The sequence below is a fragment of the Barbus barbus genome, assembly GCF_936440315.1.
Source record: "Barbus barbus genome assembly, chromosome: 13".
Taxonomy (NCBI): domain Eukaryota; kingdom Metazoa; phylum Chordata; class Actinopteri; order Cypriniformes; family Cyprinidae; genus Barbus; species Barbus barbus.
This window is the reverse complement of record NC_136741.1, coordinates 29,041,089-29,060,549: the sequence shown is the minus strand read 5'-3', so window position 1 is coordinate 29,060,549 and position 19,461 is coordinate 29,041,089. Positions and strand designations below refer to the sequence as shown.

Here is a 19,461-nt window from a genome sequence, read left to right as displayed (position 1 = left end):
TGTAGAAATGAGGGGTTTTGTGTTGGAAAATTGATGCTGGATGTAATCGCTGACAGTCAGGTTTCATCTGTGTGCTTGAGGCTTGAACGTGGATTGGTTTAACCACTGAGCCGAGCAGTAGAATGACAAATAAAATGCATTGCGTTATCAGAACGTATGCTGTAAAGTGCAGATGGAGTTACAGAAGTATTACGAATTGAATATTTGATTAGTGCTGTCCTGAATCTGATTTGGTCAGGATTAGTGCTCGAATGGGATGGGATTTTCAATGGCTGATGGCCTATATACGAGCAATATAACTGTTTAACGGTCTAACTCCACAATTAAATACTACATAGTTCACAGTCTTTGTAACATGTTTCAGCAATGCATTTCTAACATGTATAATGTGTTTACAAACAATTCTCAGAATTTACTTTACATTAAATCAAAATTGAAATTATAAAAGCTAATTCAAATATAATTTTTTTGAATATTATTTAGCAAAAAAAATTATGCTATAATACTAATATAATAATACTAAAATAAGGCCGCTGTGGTTAAACACATCTTCTAAATGTCTGACTTAAGTATAATAAAAAAATTAATATAAAACAGTACAGTCAATATATGATAAACTAGGGCTGGTATGATACGCTATTTTTGTTTGTTTAGACAATGAAAAATACTTGATTATACCCTTAAAAGAGACTCTATATGAGTCTATACGCTCACATCTTTCTGAACTTTTATTTCAGGAACATACACAGTGTATATTTAAAGTACCTTGAACCATGAAACTTTTCATGTACCAAAACCCTGATTTCCATGCGCATTTTGTCAGTAAAGCCGGTTCTGAAATCAGCAGTAAATCTCTATCACGTGCTTTCTGATGGAGCTGCATTAACTACACATAGCCGTAGTTCACTGACAGGTTACGCAACAAAAATGGTAGACGATATTATTGCACGATTATGAAATAGAAAAAATCATTCGCGATTGACAGCTGTTTGCGTAGCTTCTCAGTGAACTACGGCCGTGTGTAGTTAATGCTGCACCATCTGAAAGCATGTGAAAATACCACATTTAAAAACATGTTTTTACTCCAAACTCGCTTTGAAATAAATCCTTCTGAGATGACGTTGCTTCTTAAACAGAATAAGGCACGCAACACATTTCATAGTATTCTAAGCAGTGATAAAGGCATTGCATTATAAATATACTTTTATTATAATGAAAATTATAATAAACACTCAGATAAACCATATATTGTCGTAGTTGTGAAAGCACCCTCTGGCTATCGGATAGAGATTTACTGCTGATCACAGAACCGTGCTTCACTGAAAGATGCGCATGACAATCGCAGCTTCTGCTTAATCGCGATTTCCAAGATTTTTGATTTTATCGTGTAGCCCTACGCGCTACTTTGATGTCATACGTTAAACGTCTGCGCGGAGCTGCTCCAAGTCGAACACACCTATACATTTCGCCCTCTGTTGGAATTAAAAAGTGCTAACTTCTCCCCAGCACCTCTTATGAAAAGTAAAATAATTAAATATAAATCGATTCTGTGGTAAACCAATCGATTTTTAAAAAGAATCGCGATAGGTGAATCCATTTTTTTTTGTTTCTTCCACCCCTATGATAAACCTATATAGTAAAAATTGTCACTCAATGACAAATGGCACATAACAAAATTACTTAAATTTAAGCTAAAAAACTTTAAAATTTAAAGGATAATTCAAAAAAATTTTTTTTTTACAATAATATTATTAATAGAAACTATAGTTTATAAATAATCCTAAAATAACACTGCTCTGGATAAACGCATCTACTAAATGCCTACGTAATGTCTAGTTTTAACATTTAAGCTTGTAAAATTCTAGATTGAACCGTATACATCTACAGCTGACCTAACTCAAGTTGTCTGGCCATGTTCAGGTTAGTGTTTTATTCATAACTTGGTGTTTAGGCTTGTAATGAACGAATGAAACGCATAAGGTGTCAGCGATTTCAGACATTCAGCTAAGAAACGCACTGAGCATTTCTGATTGGCTCTAAAAGTGAGGCCTGATCCCCATGGCATGACTTTCATGTTTCAGTTTTTGTGACCGCACCGGTCGTGCTGGGTTGGGTCGGGGCGCAGGGTCTGGTTTCAGGCTGGATTTTAATGCCCTTGCAGACCTTTACTGCCTGCTCTGGTTTGCCATTTCTGCTCACTTCCTCCACGGCAGCGACAGGAGCATGAGAGAGTTGGGAGCTGTCTGTCTGAATCAGGCACACAAAGAGGAAGCTGCCATTGTATTGGGATGAATAATAGAACTGGAGATGCATAGCTTCTTAGTCATCAGCGTTCTAGAAGATCTATGTGTTTTGATGACCTTTTATATTGCTGGTGGTATTATAAATGCCTCACAGTGCTGGAGGAAACACACATGCATCTACTCTGTTCATTGTAGAGTAATGCAGGGAAACACTTGGTCTCTGTGGTGCTAAGAATCACTACAGTTTCTCTGGTTTTCTTGAAACAGCATGTTACTTGCTTATCTTGTATCGCAGTATATATTCTTCAGTGTTCTACTGGTGAAATTTCAGAAATGTTCTTGGTGCATTTCTGTGGCAAATAGCTTGTTGAGCAGGTTTGAAGGATGATCCTTGGTCTCTGAGCTGTGGAAATGTGCCATACATGAGTTTTGGGATGAATCTTGAGAATACGTGTGTTTTGTTGCAGTAATCGCTTTCACTCGGTGCAGAAACATGATTTGCATTGCATGAGGGCAGAACGCACCGTGGCCACTCGGCAAACTGCCCTCGGGATCATTCCTGTTCTGCAGAACCTTTTGAACTTTTAAGACATGAATATGCATATATTGAGTTTAAGGAAGTGTTTCTATAAAAAGGTGCACCAAGACACTTGTGCTGACAAGGCTACATTTATTTGATAATACAGTAAAAAACTACAGTAAAAACAGTAATATTTTGACACTACATTTTTAATAACTATAATATATTTTAATGTAATTTATTCCTGTGATGCAATGCTGAAATTTACGCATCATTACTCCAGACTTCAGGGTCACATGATCCTTCAGAAATCATTCTAATATGCTGATTTGCTGCTCAAGACACATATATTATTATTATTATTATTATTATTATTATTATTATTATTGTTTGTTGAAAACAGTAGTGCTGCTTCATATTTTTGTGGAAACCATTGTTGTTGTTTTTTTTCCCAGATTCTTTGAATAGAAAGTTCAAAAGAATAGCATTTATTTAAAATAAATATCTTGTAACAGTTTTTACTGTCACTTTTCAGTAATTTAGTGCATGCTTGCTGAATTAAAGTATTAATTTCTTCAAGAAAATCTTACTGACAAACATTTGAAAGTTAATTTGAACTAATTTCTGTGTTTGTGTGTGTGTGTGCGTGCACTAGTTGGTTTCTGCATGCAAAAGCTATAATTTAATAATCGGGAAACAACAAAGCTGCATTAGGAAAATATAATGAGATGGTGAAGAAGATGAAGAGGGAGAGCGGAGCCTCAGGAGACAGGTGAATTCGTCTGCTGAGAGTCTCTGACTGGCTTTTCGTTACAGTACAAAAAGTGATCAAAGGAGCGAAAAACAAGTGCATGAAGAGAGCGCTGGGGCCCGGGAGAGCGAGAGGAGGTGCTGAGAGCCCCGACAGGCTTAATGCTGGACTAACAGAATTAGGAGCGAAGGAAAATAAAGTCTCATTGAGAGTTAGAAAACAAGAGCAGCAGTTGTAATTAAGCTTTCCCTCAGGCGTGATTTAAGTTATCTGATTAGGATTCCCAGCTTTCCTCGAGCCCTGCAGACATCATTACTGTCCCGCTCCACAGGGACATCTGAACTTCCTCCATCAGAAACAACAGTCTCACCTACAAACACAGAGGAGAGGGAAGCCATTCTTCATATAAGCATTTAAATTAGTGTGCAGTAAAAATCAGCAGATTTTGTTTTTAGCTTGTAAAAAAAAGTACTTTTGTAGATCTCATTTACAATACAATAACTTTAATAATATATACATGCATACATATATAATTAAATAGAAATAATTTTAGCATTTAATAATCATTAATTGATTATTTGGCATTAAATAAATCACTAAATAATAATAAAGTAATAATGTGATTTTTAATACTTTTATTCAATAAGGATGTATTGATCAGAAGGGGCATTGAAGACATTTTCTATGTCACAGAAGGTTTGTATATAAATTAAAATGCTGTTCTTGAACTTTCTATTAATCAAAGAATCCTGAAAAAAATTAAGTATCACGGTTTCCACAAAGATGTGAAGCAGCTGTTTTCAACACGGACAATAATAAGTGTTTCTTGAAGCAAATCAGCATATTAGATTGATTTCTGAAGGACTGTGTGACACTGAAGACTGGAGTAATGATGCTGAAAATTCAGCTTTGATCACAAGAATAAATAAAATTAAGATATATTCGCATAGAAAACTGTTTTTTGAAATTTTGAAGTTTTTTTCCTGTATTTTTGATCAAATAAATACAGGCTTAGTGAGCAGAAGAGACTTCTCTCAAAGAAATTGTAATAATAATCTTTGTGAAAGAAGCAGTTAATTTAATTATTTTAAATGATTAGTTTTATCATTATTTATTATCAGCAGAATGTTTGTTTTTTATCTGCCTCTGAAAACCGGGTCTCTATTTATGGATATGCTCCAGTTCAGCTCAAGCAAAGTTCAAACCTACGGTGTAGCAAAGAGATTAATCTTGCTGAAATTACATGGGCCAGCAGAGATCAAACGAGGCCATTAGTCCTGACCTGAGCTATAGCCCGTTCCATAACTATAAGTCTGCCTGAAAGCTGATGTTACTCATGAAGCCAACATGAAAGGCAATTACTCTAGTCAATGCATCCTATACAAGGTAGTGTTTCCTCCGGGGCTGGAGAGAAAAGGTTCGTTTTTATGGATTGCACCATAAAGATGACACATTTGCTCTTTATTTACTTTGAGAGGTGGAGTGAACAGAGAGACGTCCATGGTTGATTTTGTTGATATTTGATTCATGCTTAAACAAAATAGTCCTTGATATCCAGCCATATAGCTTTTACATTATGCCTGGGAATATATGATAATTATGATTAGTTGTTTTTGGATCACTATTTTTATCTTTAAAGTATTTAGTATTTAGAGGTAAGGGCCTCCTTCAGATTAGTTAATCTAAAAAAACAAAAAACAAAATTTACTTTAAGTGCCTTTTTTAAGTGCTTTCTCTTTTCTAATCCCATAGACTTGCATTAAATGAAATGTAATGAACTGCGTATGTAATACAAGGTTCAAAAGCTGGCCAGAATTGAGTCATTGCATATATGTGACCCTGGACCACAAAACCAGTCTTAAGTGCCAATTTTTCAAAATTGAGATTTATACATAATCCAAAAGCTGAATAAACGAGCTTTCCATTGATGTATGGTTTGTTAGGATCTGACAATATTTGGCTGAGATACAACTATCTGAAAATCTGGAATCTGAGGGAGCAAAAAAAATCTAAATATTGAGAAAATCACCTTTTAAAGTTGTTCAAATGAAGTTCTTAGCAATGAATATTACTAATCAAAAATGAAGTTTTGATATATTTATGGTAATAAATTTACAAAATATCTTCATGGAACATGATCTTTACTTAATATCTTAATGATTTTTGGCATAAAAGAAAAATCTATAATTTTGACCCACACAATGTATTTTTGGCTATTGCTACAAATAAACCCCAGCGACTTAAGACTGCTTTTGTGGTCCATTGTCACATATGTAGGTGTGGCAATAGTTAAGGAGGGTTTTTCCTTTTTAATAAGGTCAAGTGCTGCATTATCTTGTCTGCCGATCCACAGTAAATACTCAACGGTGTCTAAATATAGTTGATTAAAAAGAAAAGTCTCCAGTTTTTCATCATGGGTGGATTGTGTAATTGTTTACTGTCATGATGCACATGCAGACTGATTTTATGCGGCATGTTTTTTTCATTGGTGATGGTGGTGATCTGCTTCTACAGACTGTAAGTCATGATGGTTCAAACGCTACCATTACTGCCCGTCTGCAGTGTCCTCAGTTAATTATAGAGTTCAAACGTTAGTCAGTAGTGAATTAGACATTCAGCAGATCTTTCTCTGTAAAGCCTTAGCTGGAATTACCAGTTGTAATGTAGCTAAATTAGATGAACATGACACATTTGCCACATACTATTGGAAAAAAGATGCAAGTAGTCAAGTAGCTCATGCAGAGCTTCATTTAAATTACTTTATTTGCATGTACATTTGTTAGAAATCATATTTGCACAGATTGTTTTCAGTGGGTTTAAAATAAAAGGTGTATTTTAAAAGGTGTATAAAGTTTTAGAATATTAAATTATGAATATTACCACCCATCTATCAAAGACATTTTTCCAAGTTCAAAATGTATTTTAATACCGAGATGTAATCAATCATGTCAATAGGGGTGCTCCGATCAGGATTTTTGAGGCCGAAAGCAGTATCTGCCGATATCGATCACCGATACCGATCTTTTTAAAGCCGTCTTTTTAACATGTAGAATTATTTATATTGATACTCCAATCAGTAGCCTATTTTTAGACATTTATTCAGTGCCTGAATTTCATTTTTGAAAATGGGGTGGAATTCCCCTCTTAGGTGACTCTTGTGAAAGAGGATTTTTTTAATTTGAGGGGGATATTTTTTTTTTTTAAATATACTTTTATCTCACCTAAATGTTTGATCATCCAGTGCATCCAGTGCGGTTGTTGCAGAAAAGCTTACTCACAGCACAAGCCTGATTTAACACAGGAGTCCACTACTGATCCATCGGTTTACCACAAACACAACATTTATCCATTGATTTGCTTTCAAATCCAAATGTTGTTACTTTTTCCTTTTTTTTTTTTTTAACAGTAATACAATCTTTATAGATGTGTTTAAATGCAAAATAACTAAGCAACACATTATTCAATGCTTTTTACTTTTGCATTTACTTCTAGATTTATGTATTAAGTTGCTCAAGCAATTTAAACTACTTTTCTTACATTATCACAAAGATTCTAAATTAAAACTTACCCTTGACAAACAGTCAGCTCTACTGCCTTTTTTTAGCATTTAAATCTTTATTACAAGCAGTCCTGTGGTTCATAAAGAACTATGTTTCCTATACCTCCTGGAGTGCCATCTATTATTGCTTGTTTATCTAAAAGTGCTCTTTTCCTTTAAACCTAGCCAAAAAGCCATATGTGTTGACTGAAACACAGTAGACTTTAATTATATGCATTTATAGTGTAATCACTACATTTTTGTGTCAATCCTTGTTCATATTTACTGCAAACAATGCACTGCACTGCTGCAGACGCACCGCTCATGGAGAGCACTACCACCGCATGCTCTGATCCGTTAACATGAGCGCGGAAAAAATGCACACCGCATGCACACCGCAAACGGAGTATAATGTGAACCTGGCGTTGTGTGTGTGCGCTTCGAGCGTACAGTCTCCAGGAGAGCACGCGAGTGCTGAATGGTTAAACATTGGCAAGAATTAACGAGAAAAGCAATTTATAAACTTTAATAACGATGCAACACTGCCTCTGTTGTGCAAGTGACACTTCCTGTGTCAACTATGCAGCGTGCAGCTCGCTTCTTGTGCAGACGCGATGTGATTGTGATATTTTTTTATAGTGTAGTTTAATGTTTATATATACATGTATTTATATAACCATATATAATAATTGTTATAATTTTTTACCATTTAATTTGGGTCATGTACAGTTATTTTTACTACTGTCCTTCCTCTTTGTCCTCTATCTATTCATGTTCCTTTTTATCTGCTGTCCTTTATATCTTTCTTACATCTTCCTCTGCCTCTTTAATTTCCTTAAGTCATTTTTCCATTACAAAATAAATCACTGGCACACTTGACCTCTCTTTCATCAGCATCATTCATTGTGTGCACTCTCTCGTGTTAGGACATCTCAGCGTTAGCACCCAGAATGTCTATTATGGTTTGATGCATTGTTCTTACTGAACATGGGTCAAACTTGTAATAATAAAGATATAAAAGAATTACAGTGTTAGACCGCAACATTAGACCACATATTTTGTCAATGACAATAAAATGATTGTTATACCAAATCTTTTTATGTGCAGAATGGATAAATATGGTCAAATGCAGTAAATGGACACATAACTGAAATGAATTGCTGAAAGTATTACGAAATTAGACTGGATGTCTAGTAAGCAATCCTTCAGGGTGTTGGGAATGTGTCAGATTTTGTCAATTCTATGGCCACATATTCCCATCAGGACCACCAATAATGGCTCGCTAACAAGCGTTAGCATGACGACAGTCTTTTTTTTTGCTCTCCCAGACAGGCCTGGGAGAGCAGTACTTGTTTAAGCGCCTTCAAGTAGAAAATATTCTTCATTTCAGATGAACAATTAAAGTGAACAGGCTAATGTTATTGAGAGAGATTCATATAGGAGTTTGTCTTTTTAATAAGTAGATTACATATTACAGTAAAACAACAAAACATCGAGACTTGTTCATGAATCGTTCCATTGTTTGTACAAAGTAATACAGTTTCCACGAGAATGGTTTTATGAACAATTTACTCCAATTTGTTTTGTTCATGTTTCATGAAGGAAGTTCAATGTTCTTTGATGGCAATGATGATGTAGTAAATTGCACTTAATGGAATAGCTCATCCAAAAATGAAAATTTGCTGAATATTCACTGACCCTCAGATTATTCAAGATGTAGATAAATTTGTTTACTTCATCAGAGAAATGTAGCATTGCATCACTTGCTCATCAATGATCCTCTGCAGTGAATGGGTGCCGTCAGAATAAGAGTCCAAACAGCTGATAGAAACATCACAATAATCCACAGATGATCCATTGGTGAGCAAGTGATGTAATGCTGCATTTCTCCAAATCTGTTCCCATGAAGACAAACTCATCTTGGAAGACCTGAGGGTTGTTACATTTTCAGCAAACTTTTGTTTAGGTGAACCATTCCTTTTAAAATGAACACATCTTTCCAGATAATTCACCTCCTGTGAGTTTCATTTCTCTGTGAATGAGGACACCATGCTCTCCTCCGCTTACTAATTGCCATGAGGCCAGTGAGGGTCTCATTCAGATGCATTGATGTTTGCCCAAATGATAGCAAACAGAGGTGGCCTATCCTCTCTGCCAGCCGAACACACACAGAGGCCTTTGTTAGACGAGAGGGTCTTAGAATCGCACATCTCTTTGCTTCTCTCACTTAATTTATCTCATTCTTTCATTTTTATAAAGCATTATTTAACATTTAATTTTTTTAGTTTAATATCATTAATGTGCCAGATGTACGGTGAATTATGCAGCATTATCCCAACCTCAAGTCTGAGCATTATTAATACTGATGCTTGCAAACACTACTAATTATAAAGCAGCTGTTGTAAATGACCTGTTTATGATATTTCTGCAGTACTTGTTTAATTAGATGTTATTTAAAGTCACCACCTGATCTTATCCTCAACTTTATCTGCTCTGCATCTGTTAAATGAACAAGCTCCAAAAGTACTTGTTGCGTTTATGAGTCCGGTGTGTATTAAAACCCTCCCTTTGTCTCCAATTACACTGTTTTACTCTCTGTGGCGTGCCGGGGTTTGTGAATAAACAGTTCAGCTGTTATTCTTCAAGTCTCATAAGGATCAATTATTGGCTCTTTTTCTAATTTCTCCGTTAGTAAGTATTGTGGTTGTACGGTGGAGCTGGTGTAATGGTGTGTCCCTTGAGCTCTGGACACAGTAGTAGTGCTCAGGGGACGCTGTGTAAGTGTTTTTTTTTTTTTCTCTTTGTACAAAGTACAATGGACAATGTAGTACAGTCATTATACTGTAGGAGGTCAAAGGTACCAATAAAAGTAAGTTATTAATCCAGATGAGGACAGGAAAGTCAACTATTCATACAAGCTCACACTTGTGCAAAAACACTTAAAAAAAATTAAAAAAAAGTTTTAATATTGATTTGTAGTTAATCACTTCCTCAAGAATAATAAGATGGTGTTTGAAAGCAAGTTGTCATTTCTTGTTTTTACCTTAAGACACTCTTCCAAGAAAATAGTATTTGGTTGTCAGTTGTCAAACTTAATTTAATTTATTTTTTCTTTCGTTATTTTACTTTTTTATTGTAATTTTGCATTTTTGCATTTTATTGTATTTTTGTTGATTTTTAAAAAAAGAAAGAATTCCACTTATTTACAAAAAGTGCATACTTCCATTTCAAGTGGTATTCTTATTTTAATGTATTTTAATTTTATTCCAATAAAGTGGTATTTGTAATCACATTTTATTTTACTTTACTTTCAATTACACACTTCCAATAAAGTGGTATTTGGTTGTCAGTTTATTTTATTTATTATTTTTAATTTTTCTATCACTTTTTTGTGGTTTGAATATAATCCAAATGAAAAAGATGAAAGTACGAGTTAGTAATTGGTTTGTGGTACTGTGCAGTGAGTGCTGTTTTAATGATTCAGCAGATGGCCGAGGAGACGCCGCTGTAGGGGCTGCTGACGGCACTCCTGCGCAGATGCTGCGTCTCCATTGCCATCTACTACTACATTAAAACATGTTAAAAGAAAATGAAATGGAGATGATTTTTTTTTTTTGCTATCTGGCTTTTTCCACAAAAAAAATAAAAATCTGCACCCTGGTACAGATATTAATACCATGGTATTTTGATAAACCAAAGGCTGAAACATCATCTTGTAGCAATCATGAGTAGGTACAGTTATTATGCAGCTGGTGTTTTTTTGAGATCTTGATCTGATGAAAAAACATCTCGTTCTCCTTTACACTTGGCTGAAAGCCTTTCGATATAGTTGTTTGTCTCCCTGAGCGTAACTCAGGATTCTAGTAATTGAATGACCTCTCCACATCTTCCACTCAAGAGCTGGACCGGAAGAGGTTGTTGTTCTCTCAGCACTTTCAGAGCTGTGCTTTTACCTCTTTGACAGACAGAGCTCATTACATTATGCAGGAATAATCCAAACTGTTCCCAGACCCTTTCCTTATGCAGGGGTGAACTTGTGAGCCGCCTCTCAGAACATCAGGCTTCTGTGCAGCAGAAATAATAACAAGCGGAGAGCCGCAGCCGGGCTACATCAACAAGAAGCTGAGTTTTGACAGCAGATGTTTTGGCACAGCTTCAGTGAGCAGTATTAGTCTAAAGTCATCTTCAGGAGTGGAGGAAGTGCAGAGGCTTTCAGTATAAGCACACGTACAGCTTTCACATATGATATATCATGCACAGAATATTTGAGAACTCTCATCTGTTGTACTTCCCTGCGGACGTTGCATTGCTATTGATGTTCATGCAAACCTACATCGGCATCCAAACACGGCGAATCCATGTTCATGTTTAGCTGCTATTTCAAATATGGTGGTCCAAAGTTTCTGTTCGTCTTGTTGGTCACAGTTACCCCGCCCCCAACCCCTGACACAAGCGGTTCTTCCTTCTAGCCCAGCAGTTTTGGTGCTAGAAGGTACTGCATATAAACAAAAGACAGAGACTCATCATACTTGAAGAGTTAACGTAAAGAAATACAAAGAATCAAATGGAAAAAACAAGGACTTGTTCTTACCCGAATCGAAATGTGCACTGTATATCCTGGAGTTACTAGTGGCTATTCTGCTTCTCGCTTCACTGCTGCAATCCAGGTGCGTTTCTCGGACATCTAAACCCTTTAATTTCCGATCATTTATAAATTAATGTTAGTTCCAGGCCAGAGGAACCACCGAGCAACAAGGATCTAATTTTAATTTCGACATTTTAAACAGCAGGATTAAATAAATGAATCTCAATCCCACTGTGCATCAAGCGCCGGCCGCCATAGTTTTGAATGCGCTTGAACACAAACTGGAAACGTCCGAGGAACAAAGACGTCACTTCCTTATACCGCCGAATAGCCGTTGAAATGGTCTATAGATATATCCAGCATTTTAATTTAGCTTGCTCTGTTTTCATTGACACTCCTTTCTTCTCTCTTCAGGTGCAGGTGAATCAGGGAAGAGCACCATTGTGAAACAGATGAAGTAAGTAGAAACTTTTAAGAAAAGGTGTTTTTTTATTTTTTTCGATTTCTAAAATTTCTAAATAGTTTTATATTAAAAAAGCATGTCCAATCAATTACATTCATTAAACTTTTACATTTTAATGTTTTGGTATAATTTTTAAAACAGTAGGGCCCTATGATTTTTTTTTTTTTTTTTTTTTTTTTTTTTTATGTAGTCAAAGGAAAAGAAAAATTCCTTTTTTATGGCACAAAAATTATAAAAAATTTGTATTTATTTATTTATTCCTTGAAGTGCATTCTACTAAGTAGTAGTAATATATTTCCTAACGTTTTAACAAAAATTAAATTTTTAGGGCCCTATGAAATTTATTAATATTTTTCTTCCACCAAATTCCATTAATTTTTCTAGGTTCCATTTTAATGGTTTAACTAGATTTTACAAAATAAAAACATGCCTAATCAGTTGAATTCATAGAACATTTGCAATCAAATAATTTAATACAAATACAATTAAATATTTTTATTACAAATTTATTATGAAAAATAGTGGTAATCAAACAATAACAATTAAATTTATTTTTAAAAAATGTAAACACATTTAAGAACTATTTTTTTGCAGTTGTTATTATTATTATTATTATTATTATTATTATTACTTTGAGAAGTACATTCTACTGTACAGTAATATTTTTCTTTCTAAGTAAAACCAGACTTCTATTTTAGTGTTGTGTTGTGAAGATCTTTGAGTTTGTATGTGTCAAATGAAATAGTAAGATGAGAGATGCTGAAAACATCACGAGTATTCACCACACACTTTTTAAGCATCATATTCATGCTTCCTTTTCATATTACATTCAAACAAGACTGATTCCAGGAAGACACATCCAGGCTCTGTACTCCTCAGAAACTGCTGCTTTAACACATTGTAAATTACACACATTGACAGTAAATGAGCTCCTTGCAGCTGCCGAGATACAAGTGCGCACACACTATTTATATTCAGTAATAAAGCCATGCTTCATCCGTCACACATTTATTTGCAACCACAGCTCTTTGCACAAATGACATCATGTGTAAGACGCAGCACTAAAACAGGAAATAACAGAAAGCAGCTCTAGCTGCTGTTATGAGTTTTATTTCCGTGATGAAGTCACATTTCCGCACGAGTGCACCTCCGTACAGGCCCTGTGATGCAGAGCTGCTTCCTTTATTTCAGATGCCCTCATCCTGTTCATGATTAATAGACACCATCCATCTCTTCACGATACCAAAATATAGCACTGCTCTCTTTGTGCAGCTCTGCTCTGTTAGATGCCTAGATTGTAACCCTCATTCTGCAAAACGTCTTGCAAGATTAAGCATGTGTGGATGCACACTTCATAAACACGCCATTTGGTATAATTTAGCATATATTTCAGTATATTTTCAATATTTTATAGAACTACTTGATGCTATTTTCAGTATTTGCCATGCTTTTTTTTTTATTTATTTATTTTTTTATATGATTTAGTAAATGAGATTATAGTATGAGGATGCAGCCTGCATGTTAAATCATTTAGCAGTTCTCTGAGCCCTCAGTGTCCATACAGTAACAACACCTTTTCATTTCATTAGATTATTAAGAATAATTGGTTTATGCTTTGTATGCTACCATTCAAAAAAAGGCAGCATTTATTTGATGATAAAATGTATATCTTTCAGTGTAAGTATAAGTTGCATGCACAAAGAGAGATAGCGAAAGCCTTGAATAGTTTTATCATGTCCATTTGAATTCCATTTCCATTTGGAGGTGCTGGAATTTCAATCCATTTTTCATGAGGACAGCACACAGTTTGACGCTCAGGTCATTAATGCAGGTTTAAGCAGAAACAATGACAATGAGTGCTAGCAGCAGCAGACGGGAGTTTCAAACACTGCAAATTCTGCTGCTTTATACCCAGAGTAACAGTCCTGAAGGTGTCATTTATCACACCTTTGATTCACCATTTACCGAGCGCATGAAGATTCAGCTTTATTTGATCAAACCTTTTAAGATCCATTAGCCGTTTTTTTTTGTTTTTGTTTTTTTTAAGTCAAATGCATTTAAATGATTTTGATAAAGATGTAATATAAAGTGTCATTAAGGCCCAACTGACCTATTTTATATTTGCTGACTCGGTTATAGGAAGAGAAGGCGGTGAAATCTGCTGACGTTAGTGAATATGGAATGTGTTAAATGATGCACATTACTGCTCAGCACTGGAAACAGCCAGTGTTGTGAAACTGTATGTCTTAAATTGGAGACGTGCAAATACACATTGTTGGTTGATAATTAGTTTTATGGCTGATATAGAATCAGAATGAGCTTTATTGGCTGAGTATGTTTACACATATGAACCAATTGTACCAATAATTCGCTCAGCAGTCCGGACCACCCTCTGTAGTCTTCTGAGGTCAGATTTGGTAGCTGAGCTGAACCAGACAGTTATTGAAGTGCAGAGGACGGATTCAATGATGGCAGAGTAGAACTGTTTCAGCAGCTCCTGTGGCTCAGCTGGCGAAGGAAGTACAACCTCTGCCAGGCCTTTTTCACAATAGAGTCTATGTGAATATCCCACTTCAGGTCCTGAGAAATTGTGGTGCCCAGGAATCTGAATGACTCCACTGCAGTCACAGTGCTGTTCATGATTGTGAGTGGGGGGAGAGCAGGGGGGTTTCTCCTGAAGTCCACGATCATCTCCACAGTTTTGAGCGTGTTAAGCTCAAAGGGTTGTTAAGTAGGGTTGTAGGTTAAGACTGCACCAGACAGTCAGCTCCTTAACCTCCTGTCTGTAAGCAGACTCGTCACCGTCCTGGATGAGGCCGATCAGTGTGATGGTGTGGGTGTTGGATGTGGATTTACAAAGCCTTACTAACTGCTGCCTGTCTGTCAGGAAGCTGTTGATCCACTGACAGACGGCGGTGGGGACGGAGAGCTGTGTCAGCTTACTCTGAAGGGTGTTCGGGATGATGGTGTTAAAAGCGGAGCTGAAGTCCACAAACAGGATCCTCACATAAGTCCCTGGTCTGTCCAGATGCTGTAGGATGAAGTGCAGTCCCATGTTGACTGCATCATCCACAGACCTGTTTGCTCTGTAGGCAAACTGCTGGGGGTCCAGTAAGGGTCCTGTGATGTCCTTCAGATAATCCAAAACCAGTCTTTCAAATGATTTCATGGCTACAGACGTTACAGCCACAGGTCTGTAGTCATTAAGTCCAGTAATTTGGGTTTCTTTGGGACGGGGATGATGGTGGAGCGTTTGAAGCATGAGGGGACTTCACACAGCTCCAGTGATCTGTTGAAGATCTGTGTGAAGATGGGGGCCAGCTGGTCAGCACAGATTTTTAGGCAGGCTGGTGACGCACCGTCTGGGCCTGGTGCTTTCCTTCTTTTGTACTTTATGAAGACCTGGCGCATATAGTTGATATGATGGCCAATATCAGTTTTCAAAATAAATATATAGGCTACAGTTTTAGTTGTAGCAACAACTGTATAGCCTATTCTGGTCTAATATTTTTTGCTTCCAGTATTTGCCTCATAAAACTCATGTGATTGGATACATTAATCAATCAGACCAATTAAAATAAATAATTATTTTCTTTAGCTTTCCCAGATATCATTTATTTTATTTATTTTCAGATAGTATTATACCATTCTCTGCTGATCTTTCAGGTCAATATAATTTATTCCATTTCACCCTGTGTTCAGAATCATCCATGAAGATGGCTACTCAGAAGACGAGTGTAAGCAGTACAGAGCTGTGGTCTACAGCAACACCATCCAGTCAATAATGGCCATCATTAAAGCCATGAGCAACCTCAAGATCGACTACGGAGAGACCGCCCGAGAGGTAAGACCTCCTGTAATGTCTGGGACGAGTATGTATGTCATGCTGGGTTTCTGTAAATAATTCAGTTCCACACACTCTTGCAACTTCACTTTTGTGATCTTCAGGTTTAATGTTTTACATACAATCTCAGATCCTTCAGAGGCGGATCGAGTTATTCTGTGCATCAATAAATGATTCAAAATAAGTAATTGCTTGGTTATTTTAACTTGAAGTATTGACATTACAAATATACCATGGTAATATGTAGTGGTCGGCTGATATATCGGCCGATATCTAGCATTTTTCAAATATCGGCTGATAAGTTTTTCTGTTTGGCCGATGCGTTCAAGGCAGGACTTATATTTTGACTGTGCAGAAAACGGCAGCGCCTGAGCACACAGTGCTCCCATTCTCCCTCTTGTTCGCCGTCGTCGTTAACAGTTCTGTCTAATACGGATAGAAGTCTGTCTAATAATCAGATAAAACTCTTAAAGGAATTAAAAGGTATACAAAAAAGTATTATAACAATTGCTTTTGTTATTAGTAATAGAAAGGCAAACATTATATTACTTTCTCGTTTGCCTTCAGCATTCAGCCAATGCACATTTATATCATTTAAACAAATCTTTGAATGACTAATGAACATTTAATTTCACAAACCTTGCAGACTAGTCGAGTCCAGCTGTGAGATCTTATAAAGTGTGCATTTGTATCCTGTATGATCGCGTGTTCTCTGCGTGACGGTTGGTCCGTGAGAGTTCAGCTTCCCTAGAGATGCGCGATCGACAAACTTTACACCCGTGACTTCAAATTATGATGCGCTTTATGCTTTTGCATGTAATTTTCACTGCATGCTGAATGTAAAATGAGTGTTACCTTAGCTTTATTTGAAAAAAATATGATTCCCAATACACACAAACATCCCAGAATACGGAGTGCCCTGTTGGTTACATGGTTTACTTTTTTTTTTTTTTTTTTTTTTTTTATTATATTTTTATTATTTATTAATAATTTGTCATCTAAAGTATAACTATATATATATATATTATTTTACACTTTTTTTAAAATGCATTTTCAAATTATTTAAAATTTCTTAAATATTAATTAAAATAAATAAAATTATATCAGCTGTATATCGGCCATCGGCCACCCCGCTTTCCAAGATATCGGCATCAGCATCGGCTGTCAAAAAAACAATATCGGTCGACCACTAGTAATATGTTTGGAGACGGTAATTTTGCAGTAAATCCTTGCTCAAGGCAGTCTGTAATTGCTCTAAAGCAAAGTTTGCTTCCAGTTACAGTTAAGTTCTTTCAGCAATGTTTTATTCCTCACTCAGCACATCTTGTGTGTGTGCAGGACGATGCACGGCAGCTGTTTGCTCTGTCTGCAGCAGTGGAGGAGCAGGGCATCTTAACTGATGATCTGGCCAATGTGATCCGCAGACTGTGGGCCGACAGCGGGGTTCAGGGATGTTTCACCCGATCCAGAGAATATCAGCTCAATGACTCTGCTGCCTAGTGAGTGTCTCCACACACACACCCACACACACACACACACACACACACACACAATACTACTCCTGCTTCACATATTACTATACAATTACACTCTTATACACATGCTCCATATAGAATTTAGTTAAATTACACTATAGTAAATACATTTTGAGCATAGTCTTACTAGTTATTCTCATCACTGCAGTATTTTATTGGTAGGTATTTCACTGGTATGCATATGGTGTAACGATGTGGAAGCCCAAATTCTAAAATGCATATAGCTTTGCCCCTAAAATCTCATTGGATGAGTCATGTTCACTGTCTGACTGAATTGAATTGAATTGCATAAATTGCTGCACTGATGGCATGAAAATGGCCTAAAATTAGATTTGATTTTTGTTAATTATTTTTAGTTATTTTTATTAATTGAATTATTTTTGGAACAATGTGTGCATTTCACAGCTCAAAAATACCCTGGCAATCTAAGAAACCTGTGTTTTATGTGTGAGATCATTTTCTCACAACAGAGATGGGCTTGATGTTTAAACGTGTAGACAGGCACAAAAAGCACAGAGACAGCGATGAAGTTGTTTGCATGCAAAGTGAAAACACTTTCGGTTGGTTACATGACCTTATACATTACTGTTCAAAATTCGAGGTAAGATTTTTTTTGTTTTTGAAAGCAGTCTCTTTTGCTCACCAAAGCTGCAAAGCATATTGTTACATATTACAGTTTTAAGTCATTTTCAAATCAATTTGAAAATATTTTCAATGTAACTTATTCCTGAGATGCAAAGCAGAATTTTCAGCATCATTACTCCAGTCTTCAATGTCGCATGATCCTTCAGAAATCATTCTAATATGCTGATTTACTGCTTAAGGAACATTTCTTCTTATTATTAATGTTAAAACAGTTGTGCTGCTTTATATTTGGAAACTGTTCAACATTTTGTTTAAATTTTTTGTGACATTTTAAGTGTTTGTTTTTAATCGAATGCACACAATTAAAACTTAAGTATTAATAAAAACAGTATTTTTTCATGTTATGCATTTTTTAAATGTTAAGTTTTGAAAAATGTGAATAAGTAGTATTTATAAAGTTTTAGCTTGTAGTTTTGAATTTGTTTTTAGTTGTTTTAATACTACAATTGACTGCTTCTGTTGTCCTCATTTGTAAGTCGCTTTGGATAAAAGCGTCTGCTAAATGACTAAGTATATATATATATATATATATATATATATATATATATATATATATATATATATATATATATATATATATATATATATATATATATATATATATATATATATATATATATATATATATATATATATATATATATATATATATATATATATATATATATATATATATATATATATATATATATATATATATATATATATATATATATATATATATATATATATATATATATATATATATATATATATATATATATATATATATATATATATATATATATATATATATATATATATATATTTTTTTTTTTTTTTTTTTTAATTTATTTAATTTTTTCCTTTCTGTTCTGTTGGGCCAGTTCTGGGCCTAGAAACTTTTATGAACCCTGCAACAGTCGGATAGTTAATGGTAACTACTTCATACATAAGTTAGTCCTTAACCAAGATCAAAAGAAGCATTAAGACTTGCTTTCAGCTCAGTATATTTGTTGAAAGAGAAAGAAGTCCTCACATTCCCACGTCTCACTCATCCTGCTGTAGTTAAAGCAGATGGAGTCTGTCACGATCCTCAGGCCATGCAGCTGAAAGCCCTGCTTCTCTCTGCCCATCATATGATCTTCATCCTGAAACCTTCTGTAGTGCCGCCCATTAAAACCAGCGCTGGCAGGCAGACTAGCATTCTAGGAGATAAACTCTCAAAGCATGAAATGTGAATTAAGTCAAACTAAAGGAAGATAGTGGGTCATTTCCGTTCATCTCACAATAGATGAGCTCTGTTTTTCATTTATGATTGTAATTATAAATGACTCTGAGCTAAACAGTTTTATTCA

General features: G+C 35.4%; 1 protein-coding gene across 3 annotated transcripts in view; it reads left to right on the top strand.

Annotated features, from left to right (window-relative positions):
- LOC306879480 (guanine nucleotide-binding protein G(i) subunit alpha-2) overlaps positions 1–19,461 on the top strand; it is a 48,895-nt gene that overhangs the window by 22,320 nt on the left and 7,114 nt on the right. For all 3 annotated transcript variants that reach the window (XM_079432461.1, XM_079432463.1, XM_079432462.1), the window contains exons 2-4: positions 12,052–12,094; positions 15,803–15,944; positions 17,283–17,443. In XM_079432461.1, the coding sequence (XP_079288587.1) occupies positions 12,052–12,094; positions 15,803–15,944; positions 17,283–17,443 (346 nt within the window). The remainder of the gene's footprint in view (positions 1–12,051; positions 12,095–15,802; positions 15,945–17,282; positions 17,444–19,461) is intronic.